Here is a 16041-nt window from a genome sequence, read left to right as displayed (position 1 = left end):
AAGTGCACGGCTGCCGGGCGCACCACCTGTACCGTGTCAACCATGACCACCTCTCTCCTCCCCCTTGATATTACATAAAGCTCACACTCAGACACGGGAGGTGCTGGAGATGATTGTATGTGACAAGCTGTTTGTCATGAACCAAAATGACCTCTGTTTGTCATGAACCAAAATGACCTTTACCTCACCTGTGCTTTACGGCTGCAGGAGTAGGTTTTTCATTTTAACCACCGTTTGAGGGGGAATGATCGGTTTGACACAACTTGAGCATAAATTTAACCGAATGTCAGTTGCAAAAGAATGTAAACAATAATTTTGACTTTTCCATGATCTCTCAATCCAACTTGTAATAAGAGAAACGCATAAAAAAATCCATTTCAAGATACCAGGAGACTTTCGATGAATCCGAACAGGAGATTTGTTAGTTTATATAAATGTGAATGTGTCTTACCTCGGTCGCTGTCGTACAGGTAGGCAAACTTGTCCCACTTGTAGTACTCGATGAGGCTGAGGAGGGGCCCCTTGATGTCCGGTCTCATCTGGATGATGAACTGCTGGTTCCCGTCCAGGGGGAAGCTGGGCGTGATGAACGACACGTGCAGCGTCCCGCAGAACGACGTGATGGTGTTGACGGACTTCTTGTCGTAGAATCCGAAAATGGCGTACACTCCCCTGGAGAACTGTGAACAGACTGAAACAGAGGGGAAGAGGGATGTTAGGTTCGGTGGGTTATGGTTCTTTTCTTCTTCTCTCGCTGCCATAACTCCATAACCAAGATCTTTATTACAATCCTTTAGTGCACGTTAGAGGCGCACACAGCTACTGGGGGACATCTTTCCACCGTTTCTCTTTCAGCTGATGAATGGACAGCTTTCCACAACCTCTGCCAGGGGACAGCTTGTATTCAATAGTTAAGGATCCACTGAACACCAGTTACTGTGTGAAACTTGCATGAGCTGCTGCTATGATACAGTGGGAAGGAAGCGATGTTGAGTGTGGGATCATCATGTGGGTCATTTGTGCTCCACCATATCTTACAGTTTGAAACCACTCCAGGCTTCTCCTATGAGAATATAGCTGCTTTCAGCCGTGCGATGAACATTTTCCAGAGATCATCCAGAGGGGCTGTATATGTACATGTGTATGTATATGTCCAAGTCTGCTGCTCTAGGCAATCTGGGGAATAATTCCTGCCAGCCCCTGAGTAAAAACTCCAGACAATGATCGCATGTGAGAATACAGCTGGAAGTTCTCTGGGGAATTCAAAGCGATTATATGAGACAATTTAAAACTTGAAAGAACAAACAACACTAATATCTCAGGATGAAGGAGGCATCCCACACGTAGAAGAAGTAGAAGATGATGAGATTTGAGACCTTTTGGGATAAGAACGGACGCTAGGTTTGATGGGCTCTAAACAAAAATGTGCTGACTCGTACAGGCTCCTGCTGCTTTCTTCATATGTGAATGCTAAAGTTGGAGTCCATTTTCCCGGAGTTCACGTCTGAAAACAGCTTGAGTAGCAGAGTAAATACACAATGCAACACTACACTGTCGGTTAATACAGCTTCTTTTGGGTGACATTAAACTTGAATGATGGCATTTATTATAGACTATGCAGCCGGCATTTTAAAATGGCTGGATTATTTCCATTACACCATCATACTGTTGACTTTGCAAAATCCCCTTTGTTCAATAATTCATAGCGCCCCCCCCCCCCTGCCAGGATACACCCAGAACCTCCGCTGGCATCGAGCATTTATAATGCACACAGCAGAAAGCAGTGGTGCTGCAGGTAAACACCAAGTGTGGAGGTAATCCTGAGGCTGCAGGACCGGGGGTCAGCAGATTGGCATGTTGCTTGTAAATGTGTATTGATCAGATGTAAGTTAATCAGGCTTATTGACTTGGACATACGTGGTCTCCAAAGTCATTCAACTAATGAGTCGTTTCCTCGTCAACAATATAACTGGGATGAGCTGCTGACAAAGGGAAATGGAATCCATGTATATTAGCCAGCTTGGTGTAAGTACTGTAGGATTCCCGCCACAGGCTGCGGCAACTGGCGTTGATGAAATGGAAACATTCCAGACATATAAAGGCGGCAAAACGAACGACCACTACAGTTTTAGCAAAATGAGAGTGAGGAAATGTTTCAGATTCACAAAGAGCCTTTGCAATTCAGTCTTTGTGTTAAGAAGGTTGAGATTTGGAAAGGTTTGTTATACTCCTGATATAATGATCTACACTGAGTTCTCTTCACAGCCACTTTCCAAGCACAGCATCTCCATTAGTGAAAGTTGGGACCAAATTAACAGCAGGTCGTTAAAAGTTGGCGCCAACAAAGCAGCTTGTGCCGTAATATGTCTCAATCCCATCCTCAAAATGTGTCCCTAACGAAGAAGCTTAAGTTTGCAAAAGTAGAATTTCCTGTCTCCCAAAATGATGAAGAAGCTATGAGGAATTATGATTTCAAAGTCCCCTTTATGTTCTGCACAGAACAACCTTTGAGTTTGTCACGGCCTGAGATGGACATGAAACTTGGGTTGAAACATCAATGCATCTTCGTAAGTGATTAACCAAGTCAAAATACTGGGGGGTGCAAAGTAAGGCCGGGTTACAAGTAGATCCTTCCCCATAACCCAACCTGAATATGATTGCAGTTTCCATGTTGAAGTAATTGAGGAAAGGGAATTTCAAGTACGTAAACAAATGGCTTTTTCCAAGTTTTCCTCTAGAATGAATTCTGTGGCTAATGGTAATAAAACTAAAGATAAATACGAGATTAAATGAAAACCTAACACCAGGCGTAAAAGCATCTCTGACACCGAGTAAACAAGATCATCAGGAGCTAATTGGCTCTTTAATAAAGACTTTTCACATCCTGTTACAGCTACTTTCCAAAGACAGAAGAGCAACACAGACAAAGTTCGAAGAGTTTGCTGCTTCACTCAGGCAACGAAAAAGATATTTGTCCAGTCAGTGAAAGTGTTAACCATTCACTTTAAACTCAATTTTCTACCCAGTCTAGACGCCTCAAACCATTCTCCCCAGTAATCAAAAAGACAGCTTCCCCATGTATCCTCCAGGCAGCTGAACCCCCCCGCTGCCTTTTACGTCTCAAACCTCCACAGCATGCAGAGCTCATCAGGAAAAAGGCCAAAATAAGCGGGGGTGGGGCCGGCTTTCATCTCACGCCAAAGTGCGAGTGCTTCCAAAATCTTAAACGATCCATCAAGCCGCACAATTACAGCCACCTGAGACGAGAGGCTGTTCCATCAGGGTCTGGAGCGGGGGTCCTGATCCTTTCAGCAGATGACAGTGGCCGGTGATGTGGCCACAGAGGGATCAGACCTCGGCCATCTAATTTCACCTAAATCTCACGGGAACTGGAAACTGGTTTCATACAAATGAAAAGGAGGAAACATCCCTCAGGAAAGAGGTTAGGTCACATGTTCAACAAGTCACGGTTCTCTGCTCTGAGCTGATAACTGAGTGGACTGAGGGAAAAACCTGAGGCGAGCAACTCATGTGATTTAAATTTGGTTCTGGGAGGAAAATATAAACTATAATCAGAATAGTTTTGCCTCCAAAAGGCAAATGTACTGAGAAAATGTCAAAACAACATTTACGACATAAAAATGCTGCTTTGACATCAATGAATTATCCAATAATGAAAATACATCCCTGACAGGTGCCTTTCTGATCCTTAATCTGCCAGATTGTATATCCTCATGTCTAAAGAAGCTGCCAAACACCGTAATTACCAGGAAAAGACATCTTGTTAGCAAGAGAAAATTGTTTGTTTGGAGATTTTTTCTTGGATCTTACATTTTTTCTCTGATTTTCAGCTTCCTCTAAATTAAATAAACAGCTTTTTATGGGTAAAAGACGAAAACACTGATATTAAGTTATAGTTTACAGCTCTATACGAAGCTGTTGTAAAATGTTTAAATCCTGGGCCCAGTTCTATCAAATCACACGTGCTTGTGTTGCACTGGATTTCTCAGCTCCTTTCATCATTTCAGATCCATCCATCATCTGTTCCACCGTTTCTTTTAATAATTGCCCGGGGGGGAAAGACCATAATAAAGAGTGAATCAAATGAACCCAACAGCAATCATCTCGCCTTTTGACTGCTAGAAGCCGGAGAACCCTGAGAAAACCCACACAAACAAGAAGAGAACATGCAAACTCCAACTGGTGATGAAAGAGATGCCATTTCTTATTTTGAGCTGAGAAGGATCCAGTTCTCTCTTTGACTCGCAAAGCTGCAGATGTTTGTTTTTCGGAAGAAAGAACAAAGATCATATCTCATCATAGAACAGAATAAATATACTGTGTACTATAGCACTCCTCGCTGCCACCGCCTGAAGCTAATACAGATGGAGAGTTGCTCGGCGTCACGTCTGCGTATTGTCATGTCTCTAAAGCTTTTCTGTGCCGACACTCTCTGGCTGCTGCAGCTCGCTGAGTTTGCCCGGGATTAAAACTCTCTGAGCTCACGCTAGGAGCCTGGAGATCCCCATGACTGTGCCGCAGCTTATGCCAGAGTCAAACACTTTGACAACATGTTACTTTATTACCGAAAAATGATAATTCACATCCGGAAACAACTCTCCCATAAAGCAGCCACCGCTCACAGAGGATTTTTCTGACTCCGGAATGTGAGACGGCAAAAGAATGGTTCAGACGTCTGCATGAGCTTCCTCAGTGAGGAATTCAGAAATGTTTAATTACAGAAGAAAAGCCAGCCACAAACAGTAACTCTCAGAAACAGTGAGGATTGTGGAAAAAGCCATTAAGCCTCTGTCACATCCGACTGCTTTTCAATGAAACCAGGGAGTTTTTTCGCCCTCAGAAAATCCCACAACGAACAGAGAACCGGAGAGAACTGAGAGACTTTGTGTTGAGGAGGTCGCTTTAATAAAACACCATGAGCAGAATGATGAAAAAAAAATAGCTCGATGTCTGTACATTGAGATATAAATTCAGTATCGTTCTGTTCTCAAAGATAAAATGAAAAAAATAAAAAACGGCGGTTCTCTTAATCTGGGGAATGTTCAAGTGAGATAAACACGGTGTCGATTTGGGAATTTGTAATCCTAACATTGTTGTTGCAGACAATAGTGCACAGCGCATAACCCTGCTTGTATGTGTGCTTGTGCTCGGGTTGTCTGTGTTCGGTCGTGGGCGTGTGAGCGGGTGTTAAAATGTCCTCCTTCAAGCCAATGATGTGAAAGAAACCAGCATGTTGACATATCAAATACATAGTTCTGAGATAAATGCTGTAGAGCAGGAGCAACGGATCATTAGCCATGTAACTGTGTATATTGGATTTACTCCCCTGCACTTTTAATCTGAGGAAAATATTTTTATGAAAGTACAGCTGCTCTGGAAAAGTTGCAAAAGATCCAAACTGCTTTGAGATTAAACCTAAAACAGAAAGTGTGAACAGTCCCGTCACCTCGCTGTCTGCAGACCAACACATGGAAATGTGTTATATTGAACTCAGCACCTTCACGCACCACATTTCACAAAAACATTACAAACCTTCAAATTAGTTTCCTGATCTTTAGGCTGCATTAAAGGTCAACACACGCCTGAATTAGTGCATGTTTCACAAAATCATTTATCAACGTCTAGGCACTGTTTACAAGTACCTGCTGATTTAAGGTGAAGTATACTTTGCTCAAAAATATTCTATAATTAAAAGATTGGGGCATTAGCAGTGAAGAAGACATTTATCTCTTAAAGTATATATATGTACATTTACTTTCATAAATGTAATTAAATTGTTCTGGATAAGGCTACTCATCTAAGTTATAAATAAATGATCTATTTAGGTCATTATGGTTTTATGTGTGTTAATGTCTCATCTAACTGTGGTTTGTAGTAATGTGCAATGTTTCACAATAAAAGAAGCCTCTTAAGAAATTAGGTTAGTGTGCATTGGATTTCTGTCCACTGAACTGCAAGAGGGCTTTTAATTTGAAATGTTACAGAAAGTGGTGTTTGTTTTCACAGCATTAAGCATTAACTGTATAAGGTCAAACAGGGAAATGGATCTCAATGAGGCCTCGTGTTAGAAAACGACCAATTATACAAACAGAGGGTTCCAGTATTAAAGCAGCGCCTCTAAGCCCGGTTCAGATAGAGGCCTGTTCCCTTCCACAGTAAATAAAGGTCCCGGTCATTTAGTTTGGATAATGGCTCCGTTCTGGAAAAACACACTTTTATCTCTATTATTGGGCTGCAAATATTTGGGCACTCAGCGACTCTGTGGTCATCAGACGCTTCTAATCAGCTCATTATCACCAGGATGGTAGATGTGTCCCAGCAGCCACTCTGGCACCGTGGTTCACCTTCCGAGGAGAAGGTGTACCCTGCTGAAATATATTTAGCCGTCCCAATTAACTGACCTCCTTTTCACCGCCCGGGCACCAAAGGCACCGCTGCGCTACTGTTTACTTCACCGTCACTGATCAGAGATGGACTCGGTCTCAATGACCTGCTGATAACACGTCCAGAGTTAACACTACATCTTATATGATTTGAATGAATGTGAAAATTCATATATTAATGTTTGATTATGAATAAATCATAAGAAAGGCCATTATTTTATTCATATTTATAGTAGGTTTAAATGTGATAGGCTCCATGTTGTATTCAGGCTATAAGAGATTTGCATAGGTTTTAAATTATCCTTTTGAAAACATATTTGGGGGTTATATAGTTTCATGAAGCTTAGCCTCCACTAAATCAGCAGTGGACGAAATATCTTATGTTTAATAGATGGCCAATGGTGGTTCAGTGCTTCGGAGAGAGGATGATTCAGGCTAACACACACACACACACACAGTCACGCACACACACACGGTCACACACACATACACACACACACTGTGGTGAAGACCCTCAGCTTTCCAGTCACAGCTAACAGAGCTGCCTGTTAGATATCGCGCCCTCTCTAACACTCGTGTTCTCACTGCAGAGAAAGAGGGCCTCAGGACTTTGTGGCTTTTATGTTAAACGGATCCGTCACCGGTAAGTAAGGCGGCGTGGAGCCAACACTCCCGTCAGAGCAACCTGAGCACACTTGTCACTGATCTACTTGCTGCAAGCCCAGATTTTAACCTTGTAGGTTGTGTCTCTCCTGAAAAACCTGGACTAACTAGGTTTATCTGTGCCCTCCAGAACAAACTGGGAGATTGTTAAATTATGCAACCTCGATGTTTCAAGGTTTTGTCTCTGCAACTATATAGGGTTTAAAAAACTTAACTAAACACTCGGACACCACTACAAAATGATGAACTCCCTATAAAGTGTTTAATGCCCGAGAACTGCTCCTCATCTTCATCAACACTGTTGTTAATTGTACTGTTTGTCTTTTTAAAACCATCATTTTCACATTCCGGTCGTAGGTGAAGCTAGGACCACACCAGGATCCTCTCTGCCCTCTTCCCTTAATGCTCCTGTAATCTCAGACTCTCGACTTTAGTATTTGAATCCTTATCACTGTGCCTCAGAAATAGAAAATGGACAGAGACAGTTCTGACTTAAGCTTAGAGCCAGTTAAAGACTGCTCCTCTTTTCTGCCCGTCTCAATTAAAACACGCTTCATCCCACAGATTCACACGATTCCAGAGGAATTAGAGAAGGACTCAACCTGGCTGCAACACTCTGAGCAAAAGTATTTATCAATATTCAGTCCCATTTATGGAGCGTGGGCTGTGCTTTATAACTTCTGAGAGCTCTGTCTGCAGCCCATAAACACACTATCTGGTTTCATTCCCTCTGTAGACGGTTGCCAGGGAAACATATTTCAGCCATGTTCTCTCTAGTCCCAGAAAATACATAAATTCACAGTGTGGAAGCTTTAAATGTCAATTTCTTTTCTCCTTCAACGCAAAAAGAGGGCATCAGCCAAATAGGTCAGATTTCTGCTCCACTGTTACAAGTATAAATACTACATACAGCTATTGTTCTTAAAATGTAAAAGGCTTATGAAAAATTCAATAACCGAACAGTGTTACTTCGCAAACCCTCTTCTTAATGACATTCTTTCATCGGCTAAATGAAATGGCAAACATGCATCTCAGCACCGGGGGCCGTTGCCGTGGTGACTGCTCTCAGTCTGATTCTTGAGTGGCCGATGGGAGGACTGCTGGGAGGTGTCAGCGCGGCCCAGCCAGCCACACTGGGAAGTGTTTTTGTCTGCCTTTGAGCAGCTCTTCCGGCAGCTGGTCTCTGGTAGAACAGTGCAGCTCAGTTCCTATCAACTTCGACTCCCCTCCTCCCACCTCGTCTCTCCGTCTCCTTTCTCTCTCCTCCTCTCCTTTTGTTCACTGACCTGTTTCCTGGAGGCTTTCTGACGGCCCTGGATGGAGGATGTAGGTTTCCCCGAGAACAGAAACCGATGAATACCCTCAATACTGAAGGCTCAGTGTGTGATCGTTGAACGGCGCCCCGCGATATCTCAGTCAGAGATGAGGGACTGAGCTCAGATATGGTTGACTGCTACAGCTCTAGCAACGTTTTTGAATGCAGCCATTTCCCATATTAATTTTGAATCAATGAGAGTCCACCAACATCATGAAGCAAAGTCAACTCTACTCGGGTGGTGAAAAGATCTAGAATTTTGTAGAGCTGGAGAAGCTTTTCAAAAATGTACTCTAGTGATATCACCAAGGTTTTCTGAGTCTACAGAATCCTCCATCATGTCTTCTACAACAGAATCAAACACAAAGAGTTTTTAATTAGTTCCAAGCCAGATGTTTAAAAGGTGCTTAATTGAACAGAATATAAGTTAATGGCTAAAAGAGTGCGATGGTACATGATTACTTTCTATATATTTGTGACCATTCAATTTGAAGGAGCAATTTCTGTAAAAGATTTAGTTTATGAAAGAATTCAGCTAAATCTAAGTATTCATGTCATACTCCGTGTCCAGCAGGGATCAATCTCCCTGCCCATCGGTGGATATCCGGGCCAAGACTCCATCTTCAGTTCACTGTTCACTATTTATAGTCCGGTTAGTCTAACCTTTCTCCTCACAAACACTGACATCTTTTTGTAGGCATTTTAGGTCCACATTACATTTGGGCTTGTGTTGGGGATTTACGAATGCAGATCAATTAAAAAGCTGAAGCTCTTCAGTCAGTGCGTTCGGTCTTCTTCACTCTCCACACGGACTGTTTGCCTTCGGGCAACCACAGCCTGGTGAAACGTGATTGATCAGCTAGAAAAGGAAACCACAAGGCTTCAAGCCAGAAAATCTTGCTCCCTGAATTCTCTCTGCATATGAAGAATATGTAGGTGCGTGTGTTGGTGCCTTCAGAGAACCCAACACTAAAAAACTTTTCCCTTTTACTTCTCAGACATATAAAACGGCTTTGAAGAACAATCGGAGCTATTGACAGAAAGCATCCATGCACTTCCTCACACAGACTGCATAGTGCAAAGAAGCATCATTAATCAACAATAGATTCTCAAACATTTTGATTTACCAAACATGTAGCCGAGCTCTGCCTTTTTTTTATAGCTTACTCGCAAAGACAGGTAGTATTCACAAAGATAAGGTGGTGCTTTCATCATATTTCTAAAACATTTCTCTATAAAAACACACTCCAGGTCTTAAATCTGAGCAGAGGAAAGCTCGGTGTAGTGCTGCTGTGCACAGGCACATTAATTCATCCCGAGCAGCACAATACAGAATTCTTCAGCCATATTGATTTGGCGAAGCTGAGCCCATACATCACACACGGCTACTGTTGTTCAAACTCCATCTGCCTCCTGTAATAAAATATATTTTGCGTCCCCTGACCTTTTGTGGAAATACCAAAGCGGAGCTCGGAGCTGCCGTTCTATGTCCTAATGATCCTGGAACCCGCCAGAGCAAAATTAGTTACATCTCTCAAAACACGGCTTCATCCAGCATCCGAGGGAGCAGCTGCCATAGCAACCACACAGGCCGTGTTTGCCGGAGATGAGTAGGGATCAACTCAGAGAGGTGAAGCAAAGAAAAGAGGCATTAGTGCACATGATCCTGTGCTTGATAGCTCCTGCTCAAATGATACTTGAATATCACGTGTAAACTGGATGTTATATTTGAGTTCTCAGTGTAGATGCACTGAAACCAATTATTTCCTCCTCTCTCTCTCGCTCTCATTAGAGAAAATGACGGAGCCGTGAGAGATCCCATCATGAGGCTTCACCTCTCCTGTCTCCGGGTTGAACAACACGACATTAGGTCTCTCATCAGCTCACCAGCCCCATTTGAACCCCGACTCGTTCCCTTTACTGTGACCTGTAGTTCATCTCTCTGTCCCTGACCTGTATTCAATCAAATCTCCACCATTTCTCTTATAATGAATACAGTCACAAGTGGTACGGCTTAAGGGAAATAGCATTAAACCTGATGGAGAATATTATCTTATAGAATATACCACTTCAACACCACAATACTCATCCTCATCCTTGAAAGTAGCCTATATTATAACACATTAGATGATTCCATGTTACATACTTATGAATAAAGAAAACTATTCTTGAGATTTCGTCGTGAGATGATAAGAATAAAGTCCTAACTTTATGAGAAAAGAAAATCATAATATTACAAGAATAAAGAAAAATGCATTTCTAGGAAATAATGGCCAATAATGAGAATTTAACTAATTACATACTGACCATACAATATAATACTTTGGGCTACTATACTACACTATAGGCTACTAAGCTATATGAAATGATACTATTCTACACTAGGCTACGATAATAATAACACAATACTATAGGCTAGCTAGACTATGGTAAACTATAGTCTACTATGCTATACAATACTATAGGTTACTATGCTTTATGCTACTATACTACTACAATATTATACAGACTACAATGCTATACCATACTATACAATACTATTTGTATAATAAGCTACTATACTAGACTTTAGGCTACAATGTTATTCGCTACAATACTACTATACGCTACTATGCTTTACTACACAATATCCTGCACCTTCCTATACGATACTATGTACAATCCAATGGGCTATGATACCATACTATACTACATTATACTATATGATACTATGGTACCTAGGGTGACAGAGGACAGAACATAATTAATGGTACATTGTGTGGGAGTCAAAAGCAGGTGACAAGTTGCACGCGGTCGTTAGCAGGAGAGATCCTGCAGCGACCAAGACAGCATCAGCTCCGACTTCATCATTTCTCATCCACTGTGCCCCCCGGACCATTTAAAATACACTTTCGACATCGTGTGTTTGCCAGCGCTCACACACTCTGAATCGGTGCCAGCCAAAGAGGCTCGCAGAAAAAAAAATGGAGATTAGAAAAATATTCTCACTTCAAAAGGAAGCAAACAGCGTCGTGACCTTGCGGAGGCCTCGGTTTAACAGAATAAAAAGCAGCATTAAAAAGTGAGATTGAGGTTGCAGCTCCAGCTCCAGCTCTCATGGGATTTGATGCTTCCTCTCTTTCTGTGAGGGATTTTCATGCAAATCTGACTTCTTTTTTTTTTTTTGACAAACAGCGCTCTTACACAGAAGATGTTTTGCTGTGCAGACACGACACCAAAACAAGAATTTGTTACACGATAGAACACTGAGTAACACGCTGACATGTGCTCAGAAGTATCGGGCTTGGATGTAAACACCATGTATGGCTCAGCTGTAAATGCAGTTGTGATAGTAATGCTTTTGGAATTGACCTGTGACTCAGGTGGTAGAGCGGGTCGTCCACTGACTGTCCACTGCTTTGGTCCAGACATTCAAAATAAGATGAGGAACATAGAAAACGTTGTAGCTGCATTTGTATAAACTGGGACCCGACGACAAGCGGGAACAGTGTGATGGAAATCTCCAGGGATAAAAATAATAGGTCAGCCGTTGAGTGTACGATATTGAATGTTGCGCAATTAGTGGAACTTCCTTCTGTGCAAATGGTGAAAGGAAGTGTCAGATAATTTATGCAGCTCCCCCCCCCTTTTCCCCAGTGTTTCTCCTGCTGTTTTATCACAGCAGGGGGGGGGGGTGTGGAGCTGTGAGATGAGAGGCCTTTTGTGTTCATTTTGAAATGTTTGTGCAGGACTCGACAGTCGTCCAGACTCTAAACCAAGTGGTCTGTGTTTGGCATTTTGTCCAGAACCGTTTATATTTTTGGAAACCATTAGGACCCTAATCTCATTATGAAAATGTTCTCCAGTCTTTTAAATCAAATGAGTAGTAGACTCAGGTATTTCCTTATTGGCTTTATTGTATGTACCTGGAGTTTATGTCCATTCAAACGGTCCCTGCTCTAAACCCACCTGTGCATGAGCAGCCTCACTCCTGTCCACCACAGCAGCAGCAGCAGCAGCAGCAGCAGCAGCAGCAGCAGCAGCAGCAGCAGCAGCAGCAGCGTCTTCTCCCCCTTCAGATTGACAGTGTTGAAATCGGAGCAGACAGCCGAGGACAGTCCGGAGTCGCCTGTTGCATCGTTACACTCCGACTGCTCGTCTCCCGCCCGAGTGGGAGGCTGAATATATCTGCTGTGTGTATATATATGTCCGCGTCTCCTTCAGACACCTGTCATACACAAAGATATCGCCCGCCTGGGGACACGAGTGCTGACTTTGCTGCTGTGCATACAAAACCTTCCCCCCCGCTCACCCTGACTCGCCGTGTTCCTCTTTTCTTCTGCTGATCTGCTTCTAATGGTTCAGGTCCTTGTCCCTCTAACATCTTTTTTGGCAGCCATCACACACTTGGCCGTCCTTGTGGTCAGTCCCTCCACAAATTGAAATTGACCCACGTTCTTATCTGCTGAGTGTGCTACCTTCACGCTTGTCATTGAATGGTCAAATACTGTTTTGTAATATTTATCCTTTTTGGCCATAAATTGTGAGAAACGTTGTATAATATTGACTCATCTTTTCGTACTTGATGTACAGTCACAAAGACCCAAAGATCTAAATGCCCCTTTGTTGTCAGCCTTTCTGAAAGTAAATGTATTTCTTTATCTCAGAACTTTAATATAGTCAAGAATAACGTTGACTAAAGACAAAAAGAATACTGTATTTAAACTTCTAATCTTTCCATTATTGACATATGAAAGAAGCAGATCAAAAACTCCGCCCACACACTGTGGCCTGACAAGACGTCACATGGTGAAACACCCTTCAAGGTTCCTTTAACAGGGACAAACATCAGAGCAGGACAATCTTGAACGACCGAATCTTCACTCACTCATTTGTGACCAGTTTTCAACTTTCGACTATACTGTTGCCGAAGGAGATTTTGTTTTGCAGCCAAGGAAAATGCAAAATGCTAATAAATGACAATGGTAAGATACAATGCATGAGAAATACATGAAGACCATGTAAAGCCAATATAACAGCCAGACTTCATCATCCTGCCCAAGCTTTCAGGATAAAGACTGGTTATGTTTTAATGAACATCATTTGTCATCTGCCAAATTTCTCATCTGAGCTTTTTCTATTTATCTTTTCATGTTCATCCTATTTTGTATCATTATCAAATCAATATTAATTGGTGGGTTTAAATGAGATTCAAGCTGAGTTACAGGCTAATGTGCCGGATCAATGAAGATTCATTACAATGTCCTCGTTAAACAGAGTCAGTTATGTTAGTGAAACATCAGATTTTCCCTTCAGGCTGAAAGAATATAACAAGAAGGCAGATGAAGTTTTCTCTAATATTTTCAGTATTGGCAGGAAATCTGGACACTATAATATCAGCTTATATGTTGTGATGCACAAACAAATATTCGGTGTGATAATAGAAAACGCAACTGACAAGCCGACAGCTGCTGAGACGTGTTGGCCACACTCCAAACGAGGCCTTTTGTTCGACCATCAGAGAACAAGCTCTTAAAAGAGTCCAGCAGCTCGGTCTGCTAAACAGACGGCGCCTCACAGACCTCCTGATAATATAAAGAAATGATTGAAGTGGACCAAAGGTGTGAACGAGGAGGACAAACCGAGCGGGGTTAAGAGCCGGGGCTAAATGGAAAGAGAAGGGAGGGAATGTATTCATCAGTCGTCCATGTTGATTTACTGAGCTGCTTGTGGAAAGGACGGTGTCGGTTTTACAGAGATGCAAAAGGTTTAGACTGATGCAGGAGAGAGAAAGGTTTACATGAGCCAACATGACACAGAATGAGGTTATATAAGCATGTATTTAGCATATTTGTGTTTTCAGATGTCACTGTCTGCATAAAGGACCAGAAATAAAGAATAACAAGCTCCTCCTCTTCCTCTTCCGCACCAAAATATACAGAACACAGGCGCCACCATCTTGCACAGCCTCACTGATACAGACTCGACCAATCACAAAACGGTCTCAATTGTCAACCACGATTCACCACATGCTTAGAGCATCACATAAAAAATTCAATTATAACCTATCAGATAAATTGGCATAATAACAACTACCTGAAAATGATTAAATGTTTACTTTTCCCATGACCTAACATGGAGGAGGCAGGGTTTGTGACATGTTCTGCAGGCGGCCACCAGGAGGCGATCAAGATGATTTGGCTTCACTTTTGGAGAGCAGTCATGTCGTCCATCTATGAATTCAGTCTAGTCTGGTCTGTAATATTTTAAATCTAGTAAAGTTAAAGTCAAAAGAGCCGTTACCCAGAGTCCTCTTGCCCTTTTCCCCATGTTTCTGTTCCTTTACTCTGCTCATCACTCTGTAAAGGCCGCTGACTCCATCCTCTGACTTTCACTCATCATTTCCTCTTTCTTTATCGTTTCCTTTGTCTCTCACAAAAACATTCAAATCCTAATAAGTTCGACGAGAACTCCACGTTAGACCAGACGAGGAAACCAGATCAGATCGGAATCACCACCATGATACCAAGGACAGAATCTCCTCTTGAAATGATGATGAGCATCACCTGTCACCACGTGAAGTCGTTTGGTAAATAAAAGAAAATTACACTTATCAGATAAGTTCATTTTACTTCTAGTTTGTGACAGAAACATTTGAAAGTCTTAGTCATGAAGACTTACATGAAAGATTTCCCAAATTTCTTCAAACGGCTTCTTATCTTAGAATAATTAAAACTCCATCTACTGAAGATGACCTCGAATTTTGCCTTCAAAACTCAGAACACATTAAATTCAATGCAAAATCAAAGTCCAAAACTTCTGCAGCCTTTAAAGAAAATGTGCTTGAAGTTGTAATTTTGGATTGAAATAAATTACTAAAGCAAGTTAGCTGTAAATATTTTAGGCTGAAGACTTACGGAAACATGTATTGTAAAACCACGGCCACCTGAATAAGTTTATATACGATGCCTCTGCTGAAACCTCACCAAACTGAACACAGCCTCAGACGTCAGTTGCAAAAGGATGTTCTTCATCACATCAGTGATGAATAGTGGACATGAAAGATCTATAATTATTCCAGCCGCCGTGCGTCTCCACGACACACCAGCAGACTGTTGATTGATTTTGTTTCCGTCACAGCAAAGCCTGAACGGCGCTTTTGGCGTGTTGTTGTTGTCACTGTTCGAGCTTTTATGGCTTGATAACAACGAAGAACGCCGCAGGAAAGTGAACGAGTTGTTTTTAGTTTTTCAGATGAAAGATATGAGAGGGGACATCTCGATAACGAGCCAAGGATAAAGCCTTGGATACATGTTTTTATGATAAGGATCTGTTGTCTGTGGCTGCAATCTGTGCAGGATCTTTACTTGCAAATGCAAAGAAATTTGTCTTTTTGTGGCACCGAAGCAAAAACATTTAGAACAAGCAGGTCGGCCTTAGACAGAGAGAAATGTGTGCACGGTCATAAGGATGAATAAAAGATCGACCAAAACACAATTCATCATGATGAAAGATATGAAATCCTCTTCTGTGCTATACGCCTGCTCAACTAAAGGATGGGACACCTGTATCATCCCTACCTTGGTAAAGTACAGTCCAATTGATAAATTGCATACTTTTAACCAGGATTTCAATAAGGATAATACATTTAAATGATATGGGCAGAACTGTATCATAACC

At 42.0% G+C, this 16041-nt stretch overlaps 1 protein-coding gene across 5 annotated transcripts in view; it reads right to left on the bottom strand.

The window, feature by feature from the left end:
- The window catches only part of gria2b (glutamate receptor, ionotropic, AMPA 2b), a 40412-nt gene that overhangs the window by 19449 nt on the left and 4922 nt on the right, over positions 1–16041 (bottom strand). For all 5 annotated transcript variants that reach the window (XM_061079371.1, XM_061079372.1, XM_061079373.1 and 2 more), the window contains one exon: positions 452–691. In XM_061079371.1, the coding sequence (XP_060935354.1) occupies positions 452–691 (240 nt within the window). The remainder of the gene's footprint in view (positions 1–451; positions 692–16041) is intronic.

The sequence above is a fragment of the Limanda limanda genome, chromosome 10 (assembly GCF_963576545.1).
Source record: "Limanda limanda chromosome 10, fLimLim1.1, whole genome shotgun sequence".
NCBI classification, from domain to species: Eukaryota; Metazoa; Chordata; class Actinopteri; order Pleuronectiformes; family Pleuronectidae; genus Limanda; species Limanda limanda.
Note: the sequence above shows the minus strand (reverse complement) of the source record. Positions and strands in the feature narration are given on the sequence as shown.